At 41.6% G+C, this 22016-nt stretch overlaps 3 protein-coding genes across 6 annotated transcripts in view; 2 read left to right on the top strand and 1 right to left on the bottom strand.

Moving 5' to 3' along the window:
- Positions 1-349: 349 nt before the first annotated feature.
- Positions 350-10889, top strand: SELENOT (selenoprotein T). The gene is made up of 6 exons (XM_081911422.1): positions 350-581; positions 6268-6378; positions 7280-7406; positions 8576-8663; positions 9249-9401; positions 9986-10889. The coding sequence occupies exons 1-5, from the start codon at positions 445-447 to the stop codon at positions 9371-9373; spliced, it is 588 nt and encodes a 195-aa protein (XP_081767548.1). The 5' UTR covers positions 350-444; the 3' UTR covers positions 9374-9401; positions 9986-10889.
- A 6858-nt stretch (positions 10890-17747) lies between these two features.
- LOC309369894 (glucose-dependent insulinotropic receptor-like) lies at positions 17748-20733 on the top strand. Its single transcript, XM_081911333.1, has one exon. The coding sequence runs from the start codon at positions 18935-18937 to the stop codon at positions 19967-19969; it is 1035 nt and encodes a 344-aa protein (XP_081767459.1). The 5' UTR covers positions 17748-18934; the 3' UTR covers positions 19970-20733.
- Positions 20734-21120: 387 nt separating this feature from the next.
- ERICH6 (glutamate rich 6) overlaps positions 21121-22016 on the bottom strand; it is a 32758-nt gene continuing 31862 nt past the window's right edge. For all 4 annotated transcript variants that reach the window (XM_081911019.1, XM_081911016.1, XM_081911017.1 and 1 more), the window contains one exon: positions 21121-21387. In XM_081911019.1, the coding sequence (XP_081767145.1) occupies positions 21127-21387 (261 nt within the window). In that variant the 3' untranslated portion in view covers positions 21121-21126. The remainder of the gene's footprint in view (positions 21388-22016) is intronic.

Genomic DNA, 22016 nt, shown 5'->3' with positions numbered 1-22016 from the left:
AAGTGAGAATACCCTTAAACATTAAAAAAAAACAACTGATGATGATGATTTTATTAGAATGTAAGCCTGTAGGGAGAGACAGCTTTGTTTCAACTGCTTTTGATGCCGCACGTAAACCACTCTGGGGAGGGTTAGGGTCTCCCATTTTGGCAGAGCAACGGAAGCCCCCCTGCTGTTCAGCCGGGCGCGAGTAGCCCGTATGTACAACACCCTTGAGGCAAACTCGTCGACTGGTGGGGGGTGGTGGGCGCCATTCTTTCCGCGGCCGGGGATAGGTGGAACCTGGCGCAGGCGCGCTGCGGGCGCCCTCTCTCACGTGACCCTCGCCCGCTAGCGGCAGAGCGCGAGGCGGTGTGCGTGCGGAGGTGGGAGGGGGGTAGAGGGAAACGGAGCGAGGAGCGTTTATAAAGCCGGCCGTGGTCGCGCAGAGGAGAAGAAGACGAGATGAGGCCGGCGCTGGCGTTGCTGTTCCTGCTGGCGGCGGGGCTGGGCGGCTCTGGCGCTCAGCCGGACGGGTTGCCGCCCGGGAAGAAGCTGCGCATGGCCTACGCGACGGGGCCGCTGCTCAAGTTCCAGATCTGGTGAGCCCGGGGGGGGGGGGGAAGGCCTCCTGCTCCTTCCTTCTCCTCCTCCTCAGACCTTCCTCCGGCGGGGGTGGGAGGGCGAAGCCCAGAACCGACAGCGCGCCGTCGCTCTGGCCTCCCTTCCCCGCCGAAGCCTCGCCCTGCGGAGGCCGGAAAGGGAAGGGAGGCGAAGGGCGAGCGAGGAGGGGGCGAAGGGAAAGGCTGACAGCGCGAGGCGTCGGGGGGGGGGGGAAGAATTAGGGGAGCCCCTGGGGAGGTGTTGGGGGGCGAAGGGCGGCAGGTCCGCACATGAAGGTGTGGAGAAGCCCCTTCAGTCCTCGGGGAAAGTAGAGGACAGGCTACGTCGGAATTCAGATAAGAGTTGTTTTCCCAGGGCAGGAAACGTCTCTGTCTCTTACTTACTGAATTTATTTATTGAATTTATATACCGCCTTATCCCCGGAGGTCTCAGGGCGGTTCTTATCTATCTCTCTTCTCCCCCCCCCCCGATTTCAATCGCTTTAGCCTTTAGACTCACCTTTAACCTCAAATAAACATGCATCTGGGGATCCCATTTCTTATTATCATCTCTCTCTCTCCCCCCCCCCACATCTACCCCAAATATCTGTATGGCGGTAGTGCAGCTGTTTTGGCCCACCTCGGATCAGGCCATGGCCCCCCAGTTGAAGACGACTGGCTTAGGATGCTGTGGCCCTTGATGGAAGACATTAGGGTTGCTACAATAATGTTGGCTTTCTGATAGGCAGGAGGCATGAAATGAGAGGAGGGAGGGTTGGGCAATGCTCTCCTTAGCTCACCTTGAATATATATATTGTGAAATATAGGGCTTGAGGTGGATAGGTGTTCAATAGGATGGGGAAAGACCAGGAGGCCCTGAGCGATTAATAGATTGAGGACAAGTTGGTGTTGGCAAAAAGAGTTTGGGATTTGAGGATGAGAAGTGGTCTGAGTAGCAGGGCGGATTGGTGGAACTATGTTGACTAGTGGGGGGGGAGTTGGGGGTGCCTGGTGATAAAAAAATGTGTTTATGTAAGGGCTTTCAGAAACGATGCAGAGGTGGAAGAACCACTGCAAGAAGTTGAGGGGGCAGTATAGGCACTTGGACGCTGCAGGTGAGGCAGAGTTTGAAATTAGCCAAGTGCCAGGCACATTTTGCAACCACTTGCAACCAAGGGAAGAGGCCTAGGCACCAGGATGGCACCTGACACCTCTATCATCTAGAAGTGCATGCCTTGGGATCATTGGATCTGGTCTGTTTTCATACATTAATACCCCATCCTGTAGAATTCTATCAGTTATATTTTATCTGTGCAATAGGAATGAATTTCTGGAACCAAAATGCTTTTTCTGTGCAGGCTGAGCAGGAGCAGTCGCCATTAAGAAAAAGAGGTTGGAACAGGACAATATATGTGTCGACTGTCCCTGGATCAAGTGGCTTTTCTTCTTTAAGTTCTCAAAGCTCTTAACCCAACTCAAGGTTGTCATCTGAACTAGCCAGATGTTTAACTGAGAATCAATCACAGTCAGTCCATCATTGAAAAATAAGACTTTAGAGCCGTCTTGCCTCACAATGACAACTAGACATTGTTTTAGCGACTGTAAACCTGGTTTAAGGAGCCATTTGGTGTCTAGCTTATATATCTGAGTTTCTAACGCTGGGAGGACATGGTTGTCCACACGCCAGTATGTGTGAGGATTCTATACTGAGGGAAGCAGTTTATAACATGAAAGGAACCTTAGTTCTTGTTTAGGACCTAAAGGTATACATAATGTGTTGACCTGTCAAAAGTGGAGTTGCCAAATGGTACTTGTCTAAATAGTGCTCTTTTCCTTTGGATACTCATGTCTGTCATAAGGTTTGTGATCCATTAAGGGGAATAGTCTGTACTTTTGTATTTATATTGATGAAAGCCAAATACATGCAACACAAATGCTGTGCATGTTTACCCAAAAGTCAGTCCCACCATGTTCATTGAACTGAAGTCCTAGATCTGTGTACATTGGATTGATGCTTTGGGTTCCAATCCAGAGTAAGCTTATACTAGATAAAAGACTGTCCTAATGAAGTTGCTGAGGCTCATATCTGAGCAAACGTGCTTAGAATTGCACAACGTTTTATATAAAGGAACTTCTAAACAGCAAGTTGTAGTTAGTGATGGGATTCAGTAAGGCATTTTGTAGTTAAAATTGGAAAACAACAAGTCACAAATAACATTTAACAGTATTGACAAAGTTGCTAATAATATATTTATATGCAAACTGCTATTTTGATATGAGACTTCAGTCTGAATATGAATAATGGATTTGGAATTAGCAAAAATAGGAAAGTCAATTAAAGTGTGGAACAAAAATGTCAGTACTTTTCTCTAAAAATAACTATTTAATGGAGTAATGGTTAGAATTCTGAATTTCAAGCAGTTTTTCAGCATTTGCCCATATCTAGCAATACAGTTTTCTTTCTGTAACATGGTCTTTCTTCAGGCTTTCTTTATCAGCTTCAACACTGTTCATTCTTGTGTTGGAAACATTCTTCATTTTTAAAGTTTCACCATCTATTTATTGCAATTTTTTCAGGCATTGTTACTCCTTGTGTTAGCAGTGTTACATCAGCATAGCAACGCATCACAGTTGGGACCAAAGGGAAAGAAAAGCAGAGTCATTTAAAAAACATTTCACATTAGTCTTCTATGTTCCCAGTTCTATTACTGAATGTTTTGAGTAATATTTGTGAATTGTGTGGATTCCTCAGTAGCTATTTAGCTTTTTTTTTTTAATCAAGAAGCCCTGTTATAAATGTGAAAAATCCCAATTTTCTTTTTCTTTAAAAAACAAACAAACCTAAAATAAATCTCCCTTGTCTTTGAAGAGGACAACCATAAGGCAGAACTGTGGCTCTCAAAATAAAACTCAGAAGAGAATAAAACTGGGAGGCAAGTAAAGGAAACTCAAGGCTAGAATCATAAACATCTGGAAATTTTGTTCTTCGGTGTACAGTATCCCTATGACCTGATCACCATTATGCATAAATTTCATGGAAGGAAATTGTGGATTATTTGTGTTAGTGTTTGAAATATTTTAGAGACTAGTTTGCTTCAAAACAGTTTTCTTAAAAACCTCCTCCTAACAACAAATGGACACGGCAAGGGGATGGAATCCACAATATACAAAACACTGCTCCAAAATCTCACAAACCCCCTCAACATAGGCAAAAAACAATGAGAGGATAACATAGTCTATGAGGTTAACCCCACACAATGGGCTAGAATGTGGTCTAAACTTCCCTTTAAATCAATGTTGGTTAAAAGAAAAGAACTCACCCTGAAACACACAGATTGTACCTAACATCATGGAAACTAGTGCTGATATGCCCAGGAGCCTCACCAAAATGCTGGAGAAGCTGCACCTCCACGGGCACATACCTTCACATGTGGTGGGAATGCCTCAAAATCCAACTCTTCTGGACATCAGTCATACAAGAAATGCGCAAAATAACTAAGCAAGTATTAGATGTCACCCCAGAACTGGCCCTACCGAACATCTTCCAAGATAATAATGCCCACTAATATTATAAAGAGCTCATAACCCACCTACTCTTAGCAGCCAGAAACCTCAGCCAGACACTGGAGAGACCATTCAGGAGTAAACATGGACCAGTGCTATTAAATAATATGGGAAACAGCCTTACTAGAAAAACTAACCAATCAGCTGAAACTAACAGGGACAAATAGAAGACGCCTTCACCTCTGTACAATCTCCTTTATCACATATATAGCCCAACAAGACAACAAGAGTCCACCGACAGCCTACGAATCAATATGGCTAACATGATCCAAAAATCCACCCCTCCACACACTCACGCACATAAATCTCACTACAGCCAACCAAAAACAACCGACCACACCCTAGGCCACCCCCAACCCCTCACATCATCAAGGAAATATAGCAAGCGAATAGTAAGAGCCCATACAAGTGACGCTGACACAAAACCCCACATATACACTCAGTAGAAGAATAGAAGCATTACCTCACCACCCCTCCCCATCTCCCCCCCTTTTCTTCTCAACCTAATATTGCATGCAACACTAATGTCTCACAGTCTCACAACAAATGAAACTGATCTGTAGAAAGCACAACTTGAAAAAAGAGACAATGCACGTCTTTTTGTAAACTAAGAGATCTTTAATTTAAAAACCAAGTTTTCTTTAGAGGGCCATTACTAGTGATTTTAGTAGTGATTTCTTAATGTAATAGTTTTTACTAAGGCATAGCTGTACAGTGAGAAGTCAATTACTAAAGTCCTTGGGCTCTTTAGGAATGTATGATGTGGAGCAGAAGAGATAATATCCAGAGTTGGAGTAGGAACACCAAAAATGTAAAGAGTTTTGATAAAACAATCAAGTTTCCAGGTGGTATTGTGACATAAGGAGAAAGTATGTTTTAATTTTCTGTCATTTTCTTCTTGGAGAGGGCTCAGCTGTATTCCATTTTCTTAATGTTTTTTGCAGATATGTTCAAGGAAAACAAACCGTTGACTCATTAAGTTTCAGCATTGGAATTAATTATTACCTACAGACATGTTTTGGAAGCTTTCATACAGTTTGGATTTCGCTTTCTAGCTGGCTTGGTTAATATTTCCATATCATACTGAAGGCTCTTGCTGCCATCCTAGCTATTGCATGACTTTAGATAAAATATTTAGTTGATTCCCCAGAACCAGAGGTAGGGGAAATGGGACAAACACACTGAGATCAGTGTTAGAAATTCAGATATCTAATCTAATCTACAAATGGCACCTTAAACCTAGATTGCACTTGCCACAATGGAATATCTAGGCACCTTTTATGGTATTATTTATTATTATTATTCATTTCATTTCTGTACCACTTTATATTTTAAAGAACAAATCTCATAGCAGTTTATAACACATTAAAATATCAAAACAATCCAGAATAAAACAAATCCAAGCTTCAAGGGAAATATGTCAGATCCTTCTTTAAGTGACATTTTGCCTTCCTTAGTCTACAATCTGGCATCCAGAGATCTCCACATGGTTGCAATTGAACCCATGCTAGTCGCAAAATGCACTTGGCTAATTTCTAGCACTGACAGAGGTGGACTTAAAGCCAGCTTTTATGCTTGGGATAAAATGTCCCGAAAGCTGCCTGTGAAAGTGTTTATACATCAGTGTTTGTAGCACCATACCAAACTATAGGTAAAACTAAACAGGCCCTATTCCTTAGGGAACTTGCTGTTTGAAATAGACAATGTTTAGAGCTTAATATGTAAAAATGCAGTTGCCTGCATTTCAAAGTTGGTTATTTGAGGGGTAATCCAAAATGCCACATAAAGACTAGATTAAATATTAATTTACGTGATACTTTTGCATTTACAGAATTGTGTTCAAAGTAATTTGCAGTGCATTAAAATGTAGCTTTTGAGGAAAGACTTTAAGGGGGGGGGATAGAGCTGTCACCTCTGTTCAGAAGGGGGAAAGTTTGGGAGTTATGATGGAGACCAAGAAACATTTGAACAGATGAGGATGGTGAAGTTGAGGGAGTAAATTGTTTTTAGGGAAATCCGGAAGCATGCTAATTCCAGTTGATTATCTACAAATAAATAATCTTACCAAAATGCTTATGCTTAACTACACACAAACTAATCATAATAAAATATTTCTTTTCAGTGTTTCCTGAGGATACAGACGGGTGTTTGAGGAGTACATGCAGGTTATTAGCCAGCGGTACCCAGACATCCGTATTGAAGGGGAAAATTATCTCCCTCAGCCTCTTTATAGGTAAGTTTATTATGAATTAAAATATGACAGAGACATGAGTTTAGACCTAGTATTCCTCTTGTTTATCTAATTTGGTACCTATGGCACGAGTTCAGTTTCATGAGGCTAGCTGAACTAATCAACCCACACTTGCAAACTAGTAATGATAGATTGCCTTTGTTGTGGTTAGAATGTTTACACTAATGATGATGCAGAAGAGAGAGCATAAAGAAGTGGTGAGTTTTTTGTATTATGGCAACCTGAAGAACTAAGATCTCAGCCCAGACTTGCATTCATTCATTGGAATACAGGCGACTCCCCAGTTACAAGGGAGCTAATGCTCCTGGGTACTGCATGTATACTTGAAATCACATATAGTGGGGAACACACATCTAAAAAGCCTGTAAACACCCTTTTAAACCTCTGGAACCCCTTGAAAAACCAACAGCACTTACCAGACTGGCATGAATGGTGGCAGTAGTGGCTCTCAGTCTTCCTCATCGCTGGAGGATGATGTGGAAACAGTGACAGGTTGGGTAGACTGGTACCCCAAGGTGCTTGGCTGTGGGTCAGATTCTTTTGCTGATGGTGATATTGCTCTCCAAATTCCAACTGTCCACAGGCCTCAAAGGGCATTGCAAAGGCTCATGGGACTGCTGTTTCCCTGCTCTTTCCACACCTTTTTGCAGTTTAAATCGAATTATTTCTTTCCCAGCACCATGCACAAGTTGAACACACATGTGGGGAGTTACATGTGGTCCTGCATTTTAAATGCAACGTTTTCAAATACGTAATATTGATAAGATGAAATATCACTAGTTACTGGAATAGTGACATGCAGCTGGGTATAGCGTAATCTTTGTCGTTTTTGATAAGTTTAGGAATAGCCTTTAGCGACTAACATCTCTCTTTCTTCTCCCAGACATATAGCATCTTTCCTGTCAGTCTTCAAACTAGTGTTAATAGGCTTCATTATTGTTGGCAAGGATCCTTTTGCTTTCTTTGGCATGCAAGCTCCAAGCGTCTGGCAGTGGGGCCAAGAAAATAAGGTAAAGAGACTACTTTTTCCTCTTATAACATCACTTTTTTCATGGAGTGGACATTGGTTTCCTGGTGTTCACACAACCAAATGCTCCCACAAACATGCACTTTGATAATAGCTTGAAGGGGAAATTGCTTCAGAACACACACAACCTCTCCCCCCCTCCCCATTCGTACCTTGGTTGTTGAACGCCCTGGAACTCGTATGTTTTGGCTCCCGAACGCTTAAAACCTGGAAGTGATTGTTCTGGTTTGCGAACGTTCTTTTGGAACCCGAACATCTGACGGGGCTTCTGCAGCTTCTGATTGGCTGCAGGAGTTTCCTGCAGCCAATCTGAAGCTTCGATTCAGTTTTGGAAGTTGAACGGACTTCTGGAATGAATTCCATTCGACTTCCAAGGTACGTCTTTAAGAGGGCTGGAAAAAATAATTTTCTACTGGTTATAATCAGCTTTTTGAGCTGCAAATAAGAATATGTCACCATTAGTTATGGTTTATTCTTTGGTGGCTGGTGCAGAAGACCTAGAAGAGCAGAAAACAGCAGCACTACTTTTCAGATGAGGCAAGGATTCTGGTCTAAGTAGTATCTTTAGTATTAGAAATTCTGAAAAATAACTAAACTTATGAAGTAATGGGTTAAGTGTATAACCACATGATCTTGGATAATTAATCCATGTACAAGGAGCTGCAATCTTAATATGAGCTGAAACATAAATCTTTCACTATGAGATCTTTTTATGCCCTGTTGCTGAAGATTGCATCATTTTATCCTTTGGGTATAGCGCCAAAAGCACATTTAACATTCTGGAGTAAAGGGAACGATGCCTCTAGGGTTTGAAACAGAATAGTAGTAAGACAACTTATGTAGAGCATATGTGTATTTGCTTACTTGCTTTATAAAAAGGGGTTTTATTTTAGAAATAATAACCGTCCTGATTTTATTCCAGCAATCAGTGTGTCATACTGGTTATCACTTGGTATTTATCTCACTTAAGTGTTATAAATGAACCCTCTGAATTCAAGACAGGGAAGGAAAATGAACAAATTTTAATTTAGAGTCACAAAGAAAGGAGATTACTTTCACCAAATATTAGTATCAGCTGAATATAGAGCTAAACTGATAAATATGTTGCATCATTTAAAGACTAGCATTTAAATTAATGTGTTTAATTTTTAGGTCTATGCTTGTATGATGGTTTTCTTCCTGAGCAGCATGACTGAGAACATTTGTATGTCAACAGGTGCATTTGAAATAACTTTAAATGGTGAGTTCTGAACAGCTTTTGTGTATTCTTGTTAGCTTAAGAGGGATTTTGTGTTAATTGTACCCATTAAGTATTTATGAAGCTACCAGCTGCATTTGGTTCAGAAGACCGAAATAAAGGGTCTATTTAATATGACCCTATGTCAAAGTTGAGACTAGTGTGAGTGATCCCTAAACTTTCACAAATAACTAAAGCTATAGTAGTAACAGTTCTTAAATAATGTGCCATTTAAAAGACCTCTCCACTGTAAGTTGATTGAACATTGACAAAGTAATCTGTTAGTGAAGGAAGAACTTTGCACACAGATTCTTCATGCAAACCTTGTAAACAGAAGTGTGTGTGTGTGTGTGTATTAATCTAGTTTCTTCAGAAGCTTGGTAATACTTAATTGCATGTACAAATGGTATTTGTGGGATGGAGATGGGAGTGAGAGTGAACCTATACTGTATTCAAAAGCTTGTATCAGTTGTTTTTCTCTGGATATCCTGGCAAGCATAAAATAAGAGCAGCAACTGACAGTTCCTACACTGTACAAAAAGTAGTTTAATATGCTAATCATGTTCTTTACCTCCTACACTTATTTAGATGTTCCAGTGTGGTCTAAGCTACAGTCTGGGCACCTTCCTTCCATGCAACAACTTGTTCAAATCCTCGATAATGAAATGAAACTCAACGTGCACATGGAGCAAATGCCACACCATAGATCATAGCCCCATCCATCAGTACTGAAAACTTCTTGTAAGTTTGTTTTGAAGATTACTCCATTAGATATTTGATTTGCAAGATAAAATGGTAATGAATAATCCTTGTATTCAATAACTCGCCTGATAGCTTTTGGCTGACAAGGGATTTTATACAGGCAAGTAAGTGGACTGGTGGATCAGGGACAAATAATTCCATCCCTACTTTCCAGACTGTTGTTTTTCTGTGCTGGCTGTGGAAGAACGAGCTTCTCTTCCTTTGGAAAAAAAGACTATTGGCCTCTTTGCAGGCTAGCAAAAAAATATCGCAACTAACTTTCATGCAATTAATGTTTCATACACATGTTCAGCATAGGCTTAACATAGAACTTCTGGAAGTTGGTGACTGTCAGTTCCTTTGCTAGATATCTTCTACACACGTTGTCTCATGTAGTAGTAGCCTGGTGGCATGTATATTAAATATCAATTCATTATTTCTGTTTGCCGAGCTTCTAGTGTGTTGTTGTTCTAACTGAATATAGTAGGTTTTCCATGGTGACATTGGATATAGAATGGCTTTGGGTATATTTATTTGATCTATTTTTGTAACGCAACCTGCTATGTGATTGCTATGTTTTTCAGACATTAAGCGACACTTTCAAAAGACAACATGAACGAAATAAATGACGGCCTGTACTGAAGACAGAATACTTGTTGGTACAGACTGGATGCTCTCCTCGTTTTCATGTTGTTCCTGAATATCTTAATGCAAGACCCCTTTCAGTACTGGTATATTTCAAAGTACTGCACATTCAAAGAGTGCAATAATACTATATAGTTTTTTTTAAAGTTAATTCAACCACTCTAGAGCTAGACAATGCAGACATTAACCGATAACAATGTTTTGGGTTGGATCCATAGTTAATTGCACTTAGTTCCAATTGAAATCAATGTAGTTTAAGTGCATTTAACTTAGGGCTAGACCAGCTAAGTTCTACTTGAACCAGACCCACTGAAATTAACAGAACAGTTCATTATTTACTGGGTCTGCTCCAAGTATGACTAATGTTGGATACAACCCATAGCCTAGATCCAACACTTTTATTTTCATTTCTAAGAAGATGACAAAATGCTTTAATAACCTAATTTTTTTCATTGGAAAAGTCTGATCTACTGTGTGTGAAATTTATGTTCCATTTGTAGTTAAAATTGATCTCTTAGGAGTACTGGTTATCCTTTAAACTGGATAAAAATTGGTGGCTGTCAAACATTGCAGATTTGGTTATGTAAGTTTTGTATATTTTCAGAGTATATTGCTGAGTGAATGGTGCATTGTATAATAAATTATAGAAACAAAACTATATGCAGAGTAAGTACCTAAGTGTCATGACTTCAAAGAAGACCAAGTGCTGTTTGAATTCCCTCAGCAATTTTGAAGTCTGTTTCTGGGCCACTCTAAATGATCAAATAGCTTGGCCTTTATTCTCTCCTAAATATGAGCTAAGCAAACTAATTTAAATAAAGAAATTTCATCTACTGTGTGAAAGACCTTGAATCATTTTATGAATTTGTCTGTCTGGCGACTGTGCTTGAAGAAGAAGAAAAACACAAGACAATGTTTAATGTTTATGGTGACTTTCTTGTTTGAAACTTCAACTTCTGCAATTCACAACACATCAAGTTACAGTTACAGACTTACGTTTGGAAAGTACCAAATACATTGCCTGTGATAAAATACTTTTAGCCTAGTAACAGCCATTTCCTCTCCTCTGGCTTCTTAGATAGAAAGGAAATTAAACATTCTAATTACTGAGCTGGAAGAATGTGTTGGAAGTCTATGAGAAACCACAACTATTTATATTTAAGCCATGCAGAAAAGACTGTTTGGTTGGATCCAGTGCAGCTGTTCTATTTACAGAAGGGATTGTAAACCACTAGAGGATTCCACAAGCTCAAGTGTATTTTGCAAATTCCTTATACAGCAACTCATGGCGCTTTTCTGTGATTTCAAGGAGAATTGGGGGGGGGGGGCGGGGACACCACCTACCTTTTGCCTCCATTTGTGAGAGTGTTCTGTGACCAAAACTGCACTCTCAGTTCCAACACAGTAACTTACTTGGAAGCAGCTGGAGGTGGCGGAAACATAACTCATCCTTTTGTTTAGACTTGAATGCTGGGTTAAAAAAAAATTAGAATGAGCAAAACAAAAATAGAATCTAATTTGGGGGACACACACTGTGTTTCTATATCACATGTTTAATGAGATATATGTGAAGAATTAAACTGAAACAAGGTAACATTTTGAAGCCTTGAATTACATATAGGCATACATATGTATACACAAATGAACAGTGGCTTGTCCTCTTCCATAGCCAGACTAGGAAGCCCAGGTAAATGCAGAGGGGAGCTCAGTTTTTCTAATGTATTTTTTAAAAATTGGTTTCTTGTGTCTGTTGTCGCCAAATTGTAGAAAGGTCATAGGTTTCGTTTAAAAAAGAAATGTTTTCTGCAAGTAGATGGCTAGCACTATGCAAGTCTGAAGTTCATAAAATGTTGATGCTCACGAGAAAGCATTTGATGTACAGCATCTTTTCCTCAGCATTTGGCAAGCATATGCAAACAATCATTATTGTGACACACTAACTGAAAGATGGAACTTGGGCACCAATAATCAGAATGAGGAAGAAGTCTCCACATGCAGGAAACCTGTGCAGGAGTAGTCAAATAAGTGATTTGTCACCTGTAGCACACATTGTACTTTTCAACAGGAACTGCAGTAAATTTATTCTGTAGTGTATTGCATTTTCATCTAAGTAAGTGGTTTTATGCCACTATGTTGTTGGAAAAGCTGTATATTTTTAGGGTAGTTTAGGGTTATGTTTAGGGAAGTTTTAAATGTCTGAGATTTTAATGTATTTTTAATCTTTGTTGGAAGCCACCCAGAGTGGCTGGGGAAACCCAGCCAGATGGGTGGGGTACAAGTAAATTATTATTGTTATTTTATCACTGTTGGTCTAGTGAGTTAGGGAATGAAAAGCTATTTAGTAACTAAAATGCCTGCAATTTTCATCCATATGTAGCTAACATTAATACAAGCTTTTAATGCTCATTCACCTGTTTTGTTTCTAATTTGAGTATCTTGTGACGTGATTTGTCTTTGAAGTTTTCAGTTTGTATGTGAGTGAAACTGATACTTGATGGATATGAGTTACATGTGCATGTTGGCTTTAACACAGCTTGAGTTGTAAATTACAGACCATCAAATGTTACTGACAAATCTGCTGATCAGCTCCTGAGCCTTTTGAATAACCAGTGAAATGCACCCCAACTCTCAGCATTCAGTATAGTCCTCCCCTCACCCTGAATGTGTCTTGTGAAGGAAGGATTTTCTTTTCCCATGCATAAATGTACCTCCATGTGAACAAACAGTTTTAGTATCAAGCAAGCAGAGTGGCACCTGTGTTTGTGGTTGCTCAGGTGTGTTGCTAGGTTGTTAATTTCCATAAACTGTAGCTGTACAGAACATCAACACTATTTTTGAACCTTCCTGCTTTGAGAGTGCATGGTTTTAAAACTAGCTTCATGGCATTGCAACAGGGCTGTGTAAAAAGCACAATGTTAAGCATCTCTTCCCACTTAGGAAGTTGGTTTCTTGTAGCTTCTGGCCATGCAGTGAGCCCACTGTTGCCCCACTTGGAAATCTGGGGTAGAACAGAGATGAGGACTTATTGATGTACTAGTCACTGAGGTAGTTACTCTGAGAATGAACTAGAATTTTAATCAACTTGGCATTTAACACTCAAGTAGGGGCAGGGCCAGATTTATTTTGATGAGGCCCTAAGCTACTGAAGGTAATGGGGCCCTTTATATGTCCAGCTGTCCTTGGTCAACAGCAAATTGTCGCTGTTTTTGTGTGTTGAATATATGCTATGTGGTAATTTATGGACCTAATGGTATCTAAAGCCATGTGCACATAACAAAATATGTATTTTATCAAAGTAATTGTTGAACTTATATTTTGGAAATGTACATCCAGGTTTTTTCCCTCTAAATTTTTTGGGGGCCCCCAAGAAAGTCCTAAGCCAGGAGCCAGCAAACTTTTTCAGCGGGGGGCCGGTCCACTGTCCCTCAGACCTTGTGGGGGGCTGGACTATATTGGGGGGGAATGAACGAATTCCTATGCCCCACAAATAACCCAGAGATGCATTTTAAATAAAAGGACACATTCTACTCATGTAAAAACACGCTGATTCGCGGGCCGGATTGAGAAGGCGATTGGGCCGGATCCGGCCCCCAGGCCTTAGTTTGCCTACCCATGGGACCTAACCTATAGCTTGTTTAGCTTATACGTAAATCCGGCAATGAGTAAGGGGTGTTCAAGAGAGAATCCTGAAACCAGGGACGAGTTGCATTTGAGACAGAGACTGACTGGTGGTTGTGGTCCTTTAGCCTCTCCTTCATAATTTTATTTTGCTACATGCAGCCAGGTTCGTCCCAGGCCGTCTCCTGTCCACATTCATGTCAAGCCTTCCACTCCCAGGCATTAACCTGCTACAAGGTTAATAGCTGCTTGTTCCTACCCTTCTTAACATGTTTGGTATGGTGTCTTGGAAGCAGTGTTTGTATTCAAGTAAACAAAAGGGAAACCTTTCTTTGTTATGGATACAAATCTTGTGATTACCTCCGTTCTTCACATTCTAGCACCAGCATAATTTATGCTTGTTCCCGTAATTTATACTAGGTCATTCCAAAGCCCTTTTACTTGTAGCATTCATTTATTTTAATAACTGTTGTTGTTTAGTCATGTCCGACTCTTTGTGACCCCATGGACCAGAGCACACCAGGCACTCCTGTCTTCTGCTGCCTCCCGCAGTTTGGTCAAACTCATGCTGGTAGCTTCGAGAATACTGTCCAACCATCTCGTCCTCTCTCGTCCCCTTCTCCTTGTGCTCTCCATCTTTCCCAACATCAGGGTCTTTTCCAGGGAGTCTCTCTTCTCATGAGGTGGCCAAAGTATTGGAGCTTCAGCTTCACGATCTGTCCTTCCAGTGAGCACTCAGGGCTGATTTCCTTAAGAATGGATAGGTTTGATCTTGCACTCCATGGAACTCTCAAGAGTCTCCTCCAGCACCATAATTCAAAAATTTTAATAACAGAGTTACTTTTAATTTCAGTTATTTACAACGGAGGGCGGGGTGGGGGACCTGTGCCAGAGGTCCAAGTTGGGCCTGCGAGACTGTTTACCTGAAACAATGCCCACCTCTCCCACACCTGATGTCAGGCATGGGGCAAAGAGTCATAACTCCATAAAGATCTGGTTGCCCTTGGAGAATGCACTTGTGTGGCCAATCCTTGCAAAAGGTATGGTTGAAGTCACTGCCCATCAGCTCATAGGGCATGACTTCAAATCTGCTGATCCAGCATTGGTTCAAAACACCACACAGAGTTCTTTGCAAGCCTGGTGACATCACTGTGACATCAGGCAGTTTTCCAGTGGGTAACCTTGCCCACCAAATTCAGCCCACAAGGGGTAGGAACTAAAAGAATAGCCTGCTGGCCAGATCAGGTTCTCTACTTCTGATCTGCAACATGGGTGGCTAACGAGAGACCTTCCAAATATTGTCCATCGTCTCTGACCTCTGGCCAAGCTGGCTGGGACTAATTGGAATTGTAGTTCAATACTTGAAAGGCCACAGGTTAGCCACCCCTGACTCACAGTATTTTTAAAACAACAAAATGAGAGTTTAAACAATAAATAATGTTCTGTATACTGTCAGTCTACGTGTATGTGTGGGCGTGTGACGCCCTGTGGCCCTCCAGTTATTGCTGGACTACACGTCCCTGACAATTAGCTGTGCCACCTGGCGCTGATAAAGTTGAACTAAAAATAAATCTGGAAGGCTAAAGACTTACTACCCTTGCAATATGGGAAACGTCACTTGTTTAATCCTTCATAACTGGTCTTCAGTAAGCCAAAAGTACGCGACTCTCACAAATCTTTGACTGAGAACACCATAGGGTTTGGCCCTGGAAAAAGTAAAGTCCCACTGAAATCACACACAATTGTGAATTCACACACAATTTTATTGAGCACCCAAAGCCATATACCGTATTTTTTGCACCATAGGGCGCACCGGACCATAGGGCGCACCTAGTTTTGGGAGGCGGAAAACAAGAAAAAATTATTCTGAACCCCAGAAGCCAGAACAGCAAGAGGGATCTGGCTTCTGGGATACCGTGTGGCTGTTCTGGCTTCTGGGGTAACCGCACCAAGCCTCTTCAGGGCAGCGGGATGAAGGCTCCCCCTGCCCAAAGAGGCTGCGCAGGGCTAAAGCAGAAGCCAGGACAGACGTGTCGCTGAAGGGGCACTGCGCCTTCTCTCTCTGCGCAGCGCCCCTCCTTCACAGGAGAGGTGCTGCTCAGAGAGGGAGAAGGGGCAGCGCCCTTCAGCGAAGCTGGAGAAGGAACAGAAGGAGACCCTTCTGTTCCTCCTCCGGCTTCCAGGACAGGCGCATCGCGGCAAAGCCAAGGAGCCTGCATTCGCTCCATAGGACGCACACACATTTCCCCTTCATTTTTGGAGGGGGGAAAAGTGCATCCTATAGAGCGAAAAATACGGTACTTGTTTTTCCTCAATATTCTTTTGGGCTTCTAATCAAAGTGATTAAATAATACTTTGGTGCTCCATTATAAAATGGATTGTTTCCCACTTCATAGAACCTTAAATTCTGTTGCCTTGCCTTTCCTGTTTTCAAGGTGCTGCAGTTTTGAAACCATACAAAAATACTTCATGTAATACCTTTGAAAAGAGATTATTTCTGTCTCTCTCCTCTCCTCACCCCACCCCACCCCACCCCTTTTCTTTTTATTTTTTCCAGTCGAAACTTCTTGGAGGACAATATCAATAGGCAGTACATCATCAATTCTGCAGGATGGTCCTATGAGCTGTATCCTGTTGGGTCCCTATTTCTCATAGCTGTAACTAGCCACTGTTTTAAAGACCTAGGATTAGAGGCTTGCAGGCCCTAAAAGCTTGGCAGATGTTCTGTGTGAATTGCTTAGGAACAGCCACAAGGTACAATCTCTCCAAAGCAGTGTTTGCAGAGCTATTACTGAAACTCTTCTGGTGGCCACTAACAAGTAGTCGCTAGTGATGCCTATCTTGGAATGGTTGACAATAAAACTGGAAAGTGCAGTAAATGTGAACTTAATGAAAATACTGTTTGGACAGAGGATAAATTGACAACATATTAGAGTCCTGAGTTGAACCAGTTCCTTGCAGTTGTCTAAATATAGCACAGTTGGGTATACCTTTGTCCGTACACTATAAAATTCTCTTTCCTCTCAAACCTTAACAGAGAGCACAGTTCTATTTGTTGCAACTATTTATGGACTGCTTATTCTTTCCAGCACCCAATTTTCCATAATTTATCTGTTCTTGTCCCTCTCTATTTGGGTCCCTGCTCTGGTTACTCTCAGAAATATAAGCAACAGACTTAGTTTCTATAACTGCCCGGAAGCTGGGTTTGGCTTTGGGGGATGATGGAGGAGATTTACTAATTTGTTCTGCCCCTTCTTGTACCACCCCTCCTCTTACTCTTTGTCCTCTACTGTCATTTTTATACTGCAGTGTCATTGCAAAACATTGATTTCTGGAGGATGGAAACCTGCGAGTGTTCTGTGTAGAACAGATGCTGTTGAACTGTCAGTCAACCTTGACAATCCTGTCTGGGGCTGACAGGAGTTTCAGACCAAAATGCCTCAAAGATGCCACATTCTTTTTTTACCCGTCCTAAATCACAACTCTCAAACGCATACCCTTGAACTTAGAAGGAAAATGCAAGATTTCTTGGCAACCTAAAACATGCAAGTGTTAGGAAGCTCCCTTACACAGAGTCAGAATACAGTGGTACCTCAGGTTACATACACTTCAGGTTACATACCCTTCAGGTTACACCATAGCTGTCAACTTACAGATTTGAAAATAAGGGACCAGCAGCCTCAAAAATAAGGGATCAGCAGCCAAAATAAGGGATCAACAATTACTTTTATAAAATACCTATTTTGTTGCGTGCAAATGGCTTTAGATACCTATTAGGTCCATAAATTACCATATAGCATATCTTCAACACACACAAAAAAACAATTTGTTGTTGACAAAGCAAGCTGGACATAGAAAGGGCCCCATTACCTTCAGTAGCTTGTTGATAAGAGACATCATCAACAAGGGACAGCAGCGGGACATGGCGCTGGAATAAGGGACTGCCCCGCCAAATAAGGGACGCTTGACAGCTATTGGTTACACACTCCGGTAACCCAGAAATAGTGCTTCAGGTTAAGAACTTTGCTTCAGGATCAGAACAGAAATCTTGCTCCGGCGGCGTGGCAGCAGCGGGAGGCCCCATTAGCTAAAGTGGTGCTTCAGGTTAAGAACAGTTTCAGCTTAAGTACAGACCTCCAGAACGAATTAAGTGCTTAACCTGAGGTACCACTGTATTAATCCAGCTAGTTCAGCATTTTTTCTACATTGACTGGCAAGAGTTTTCAAGGAGAGGGCTCTCTTAGCCATACATGGAGTTGTCTGGGATTGAATTTAGAACTTGTTTCAGGCAGTGCAGGTGATATACCTCCAAGCCTTCCCTGCTCTGAAAGACAGCTAGAGGATGCAGAACAATTGATTTTTTAAAAGTGTTTAGTCAAGTTAACAGTGTGATCCTATTCTTGTCTTATTAGAGATTTGAGTTCAATGGGACTTAATAATCCAAGTAAGGAAATACACCAAGACTGCATTCCTAAATAAAATGTAGGAAGTACTAAGCCCCCATTTTACTTTAACACAGTTAACCAGTATTGGAAAGCATGGATTCTGGTGAGCTTTTACCAGTTCACATCCTAGCCTTGTATTTACATCCAATATCCACTAAACTGGAAACAATGACCTTTTTCTGGCCATAGTAACTGAAGTATGTTTTCTACCCCAGGTCAAATAATTTGACTCCATTGACATTAATAGCATAAACACGCAGGAATATTTTCCTGCATGCATACGGAGCATGCTTTTAAAACTGCACGAGCTCATTTCAGCTGCCTAATGGTGGGGGGGGGGGAGCTCACAATGTTTCTCCACTCTGTTTGTCAAATGCCTTCCTTATCTTTCTGCGTCAAAGACAGTTTCAGGAACTGATTGAACAAGGCTGCACTGCCCGCCCCAGGTGTTTTCCCCCTCCTCCTCAAGCCAACGAGTTCACTGTGCCCGAAGCCTTCATGCATCTTCAGACACACCTCTGCTAGGTGAAAAAGAAAAACCTATATTCACACAGGGAAAAGAACTCGGACGCTACAGTGATGCTGGCAATCTCTCTCAATGGCAAACATTGCCCAGAAGTTTGAAAGGAACCATCTGACCAGCAGAGCAGAGCCAATGGATTCTAGACACTGGATCATCACTTCTTGCTGCTGTTACTTCTACCAGTTCCTCAATGGTAGTATGTTTCCTCCAAGCCTGATGTCGCCTCTTGTGGATTGAATGTAAGTTGCGTATGCAACGCATATGTTAAACCCAGTAGTTTCCACCGCTGCTTCCCAAAGAAAATGCCGGATACCTTGTGTACAGTGCTACATGCCTTCTTAAGCGTCTTCATCCCATCATCCAACCTCTTGGTGATCATAGTCATCTGTCAGCTGAGAAAGAAGAAACCAAGCAGAAACTATGTCTTCATCCTTAACTTGGCAGCTGCTGATCTACTGGTTGGTGTGATGTGCATTGGGGAAGCTTTGGATGATGCAACAGATGCACTATTTGACCGAAATCTGTTTATTTGTCTCTTGCGGATCTGCATGAGCATCACTCCTTGCATTGGATCCATTCTCACCTTGCTTTTGGTTTCTCTGGACAGGTACTTGGCAGTGAAGCTGCCTCTTCATTACCCTACACTGATGAGCAAGAAACCTATAGTCTTCTCTCTTGTTGTCCTGTGGACGGTTTCCTTCTTGGTAGGACACATGCCACTTATTTTCTCACAACTTCAACAAAGTGAACTCTCAGGTAGCTGTGGGGTCCTGGCAGCAGCCAAGAGTGACTACCTGTACATAATCTGCTTTGGCATCTATATCCCTGCCTTGCTGACCTTGGTCTGTTTACATATCTCGGTGGGGAGGATTGCTTATCTTCATCAGAAACAGATCCAGCGTGTCTGCTTGCACCCAGATACCCCTACTGCTCCTCTCCGCCATTTCAAAGCTCTGAGGACAGTCCTCATTGTGATTATCTGTTTTGTCCTCTTCTGGAGCCCTTATTATGTAGCTGCCATTTTGAAAGCTACTTGTACCTCCTGCATCCTGAGCTCACAGCTGAAGGATTTGTTATACATTTTAGGAGAAGCCAATTCTCTGATAAATCCTTTTATCTATTCGCTATACAGCAAGGATATAAGAACCCAGTTGGTCAAAATGTTGAAGTGTAAGGGAAAGGGACAAATAAAACCCCACAGGTCTAACAGGTTGGCAGTGAACCATTTCAACATCATAAACCAAAGTGACTTACCCTGCGGAGGAAATTCATCTGGGGATCAACTGCCTAAATCTCCTCCCTTCAACAGTTTCAGAGGGGTACTCACCATTTCTTGATTCAAGGCAGAAGAGAGGAAACCCACCATAAAGCAGATGGAAAGCTTATTGTGCACTGATCACCAGTAAAAAAAGGTAATGCAGAAAAAGTCCAAATGCGCACCCAAGTTTTCTTCCTATTCTATCTATTCCACTACTGCGCAGTTAACCATAATTTGGTGATGCAGAGATCAACAGTGAGCTAAGAAAACAGTGCTGCATATATTTCCCCTCTTAGTGTTCTTTTTAATAAGTGCCTTTTGGGAATAAGTGTGCAAATAATTTTATCCTAACACAGAATTTTGTACGTGGTGTTATCCAGTCTACCTTCCCTTTGTAAGATATATGTTCCTCTTTGCCTGGTTATCTGGATCCACATGTGGCTAGATAAACGAGCTGGAAGGGGAAATGTCTAGTTTAAGTAACAATTTCTATGCAGTTAATTTAATCCAAGCATCAATAAACAAACTTAAATAAAAACCCAAATCTATCTCCAGCCTTTATGTTCTTCTCCTACCCTTATTGCTGTATTATATTGTTATTTATTAAATTGTTAAACTTAACCGCCCCACCCCCCCGCCCTGTTCTTGGGAGGACATCCCATACAGCTGTTGCTTCCATTGACTTGCTGCCTGTTTTCTAACAAGACGGAGAACAGAAATTAGTGGCCATGCAGGGCTATTCAGGGAAACTGGACAGGCATGGCACATAAGCAATTGGTTTCTAGTATTGTTACACCCTTCAATTGCTTGTGAAATGCCACAGTACAAAGTCAATTATGATAAGAATCGTTGTAAACCTCACAAAGATCCAAGCCATGCTGCCAGGACCATTACAGTTGCATCTGTCTGTCTCGGGTGACAATGGATGAATCCACCTGTCTAAACTCAATTCCTCAATTAGAGTCTGGACTCTATAACAGCACCATAACAGCACCAAAATCATAGTTGGGTGGTACTAAAATGCCAATCTAATTTAACTTCCTGCCTAAAGTAGGCTCAGTGTCCCCTTTTTCTGCTGTATAACATAAGAAGGTACTGCGTGTTATGTGACCAGCATAAATGGAACTGTTATTAAATGAATCCTGAGATCTGATTTCCGATACCTCTAGAATTCAACATAACAGTAAATATTCCTTTGAACAACGAAACAAGTATCTTCATACAACATAATCATGATCAGGCTGGTGAATTTAATGTTTCCATGATTAAGGTGTCCAGAGCAGAACTTATTTCACATTCCTTACAAAGGTTCATTAACTTCAAAGCCTTAGTGAAAAGAAACGAAGGCAGCTGGAGCTTAGCCCACCAGTTGTTGTTAGGAAAATCTAAACACCCTTGCAGTTTAGCAAAGATGCGGAGAATCTTTATCCGGCAGGCAAACAGGAAGAGGTCATCTTCAGACACAAACTTCGGCCATGGGTGATGCTCAGCGAGCGGCTTTTAAGGAAGCAAAAAAGCAGGGAGTTAATGTAGTTTCCCAGTCACATGGCAGTTCTCGCTTGCACAAAGTCAGAAAGGTTGCACAGGGAAGGAAACCTAACAGTGAGTATTGTTTTAAATCAAGGAAAATTAAATCAGTGTTACTGTGAGACTGACCAACATTGCTGTCTTATTTCTCTCCGAGTGTAAAGAGAGGTAAGGACCAGATTCCCTCTTCTTACCTGGAATTTACTGATGGTCAGACCTTGTTGATGTTGGCAAGGTTAAAAAGAGGGTGGTTTGGAGAACTTCCCCATTCCCTGGCATGCCCTCAGGCCAGGGGTTAACTACGCCAGCCCTGAAGTTGGCATTGTTGGTTCACTTTAATTTCCCTCTCATGCTTCCCAGTAGGAGGGGAAATAATGTAAAAAACAAAACACAAAAAACAAGCCAAAAACAAATTGGAAAAGGAATGAGGAGTTCAAAGAGCACTAATATCTACCCTCTTGAGAACATGGGATTAAGTGGATGAGCCACCTTCAGTTTTCCCTTCCCAAAGCCTTTAAAAAGTCGCTTTCAAAAAACAAAACACCAACCTTATTTTTATTCAACCTCATTAAAACTGCAGAAATAGCAAAAAAACCAAC

The sequence above is a fragment of the Podarcis melisellensis genome, assembly GCF_964234715.1.
Source record: "Podarcis melisellensis genome assembly, chromosome: 5".
Classification (NCBI taxonomy): domain Eukaryota; kingdom Metazoa; phylum Chordata; class Lepidosauria; order Squamata; family Lacertidae; genus Podarcis; species Podarcis melisellensis.
This window is presented reverse-complemented; position numbering and strand designations above follow the sequence as displayed.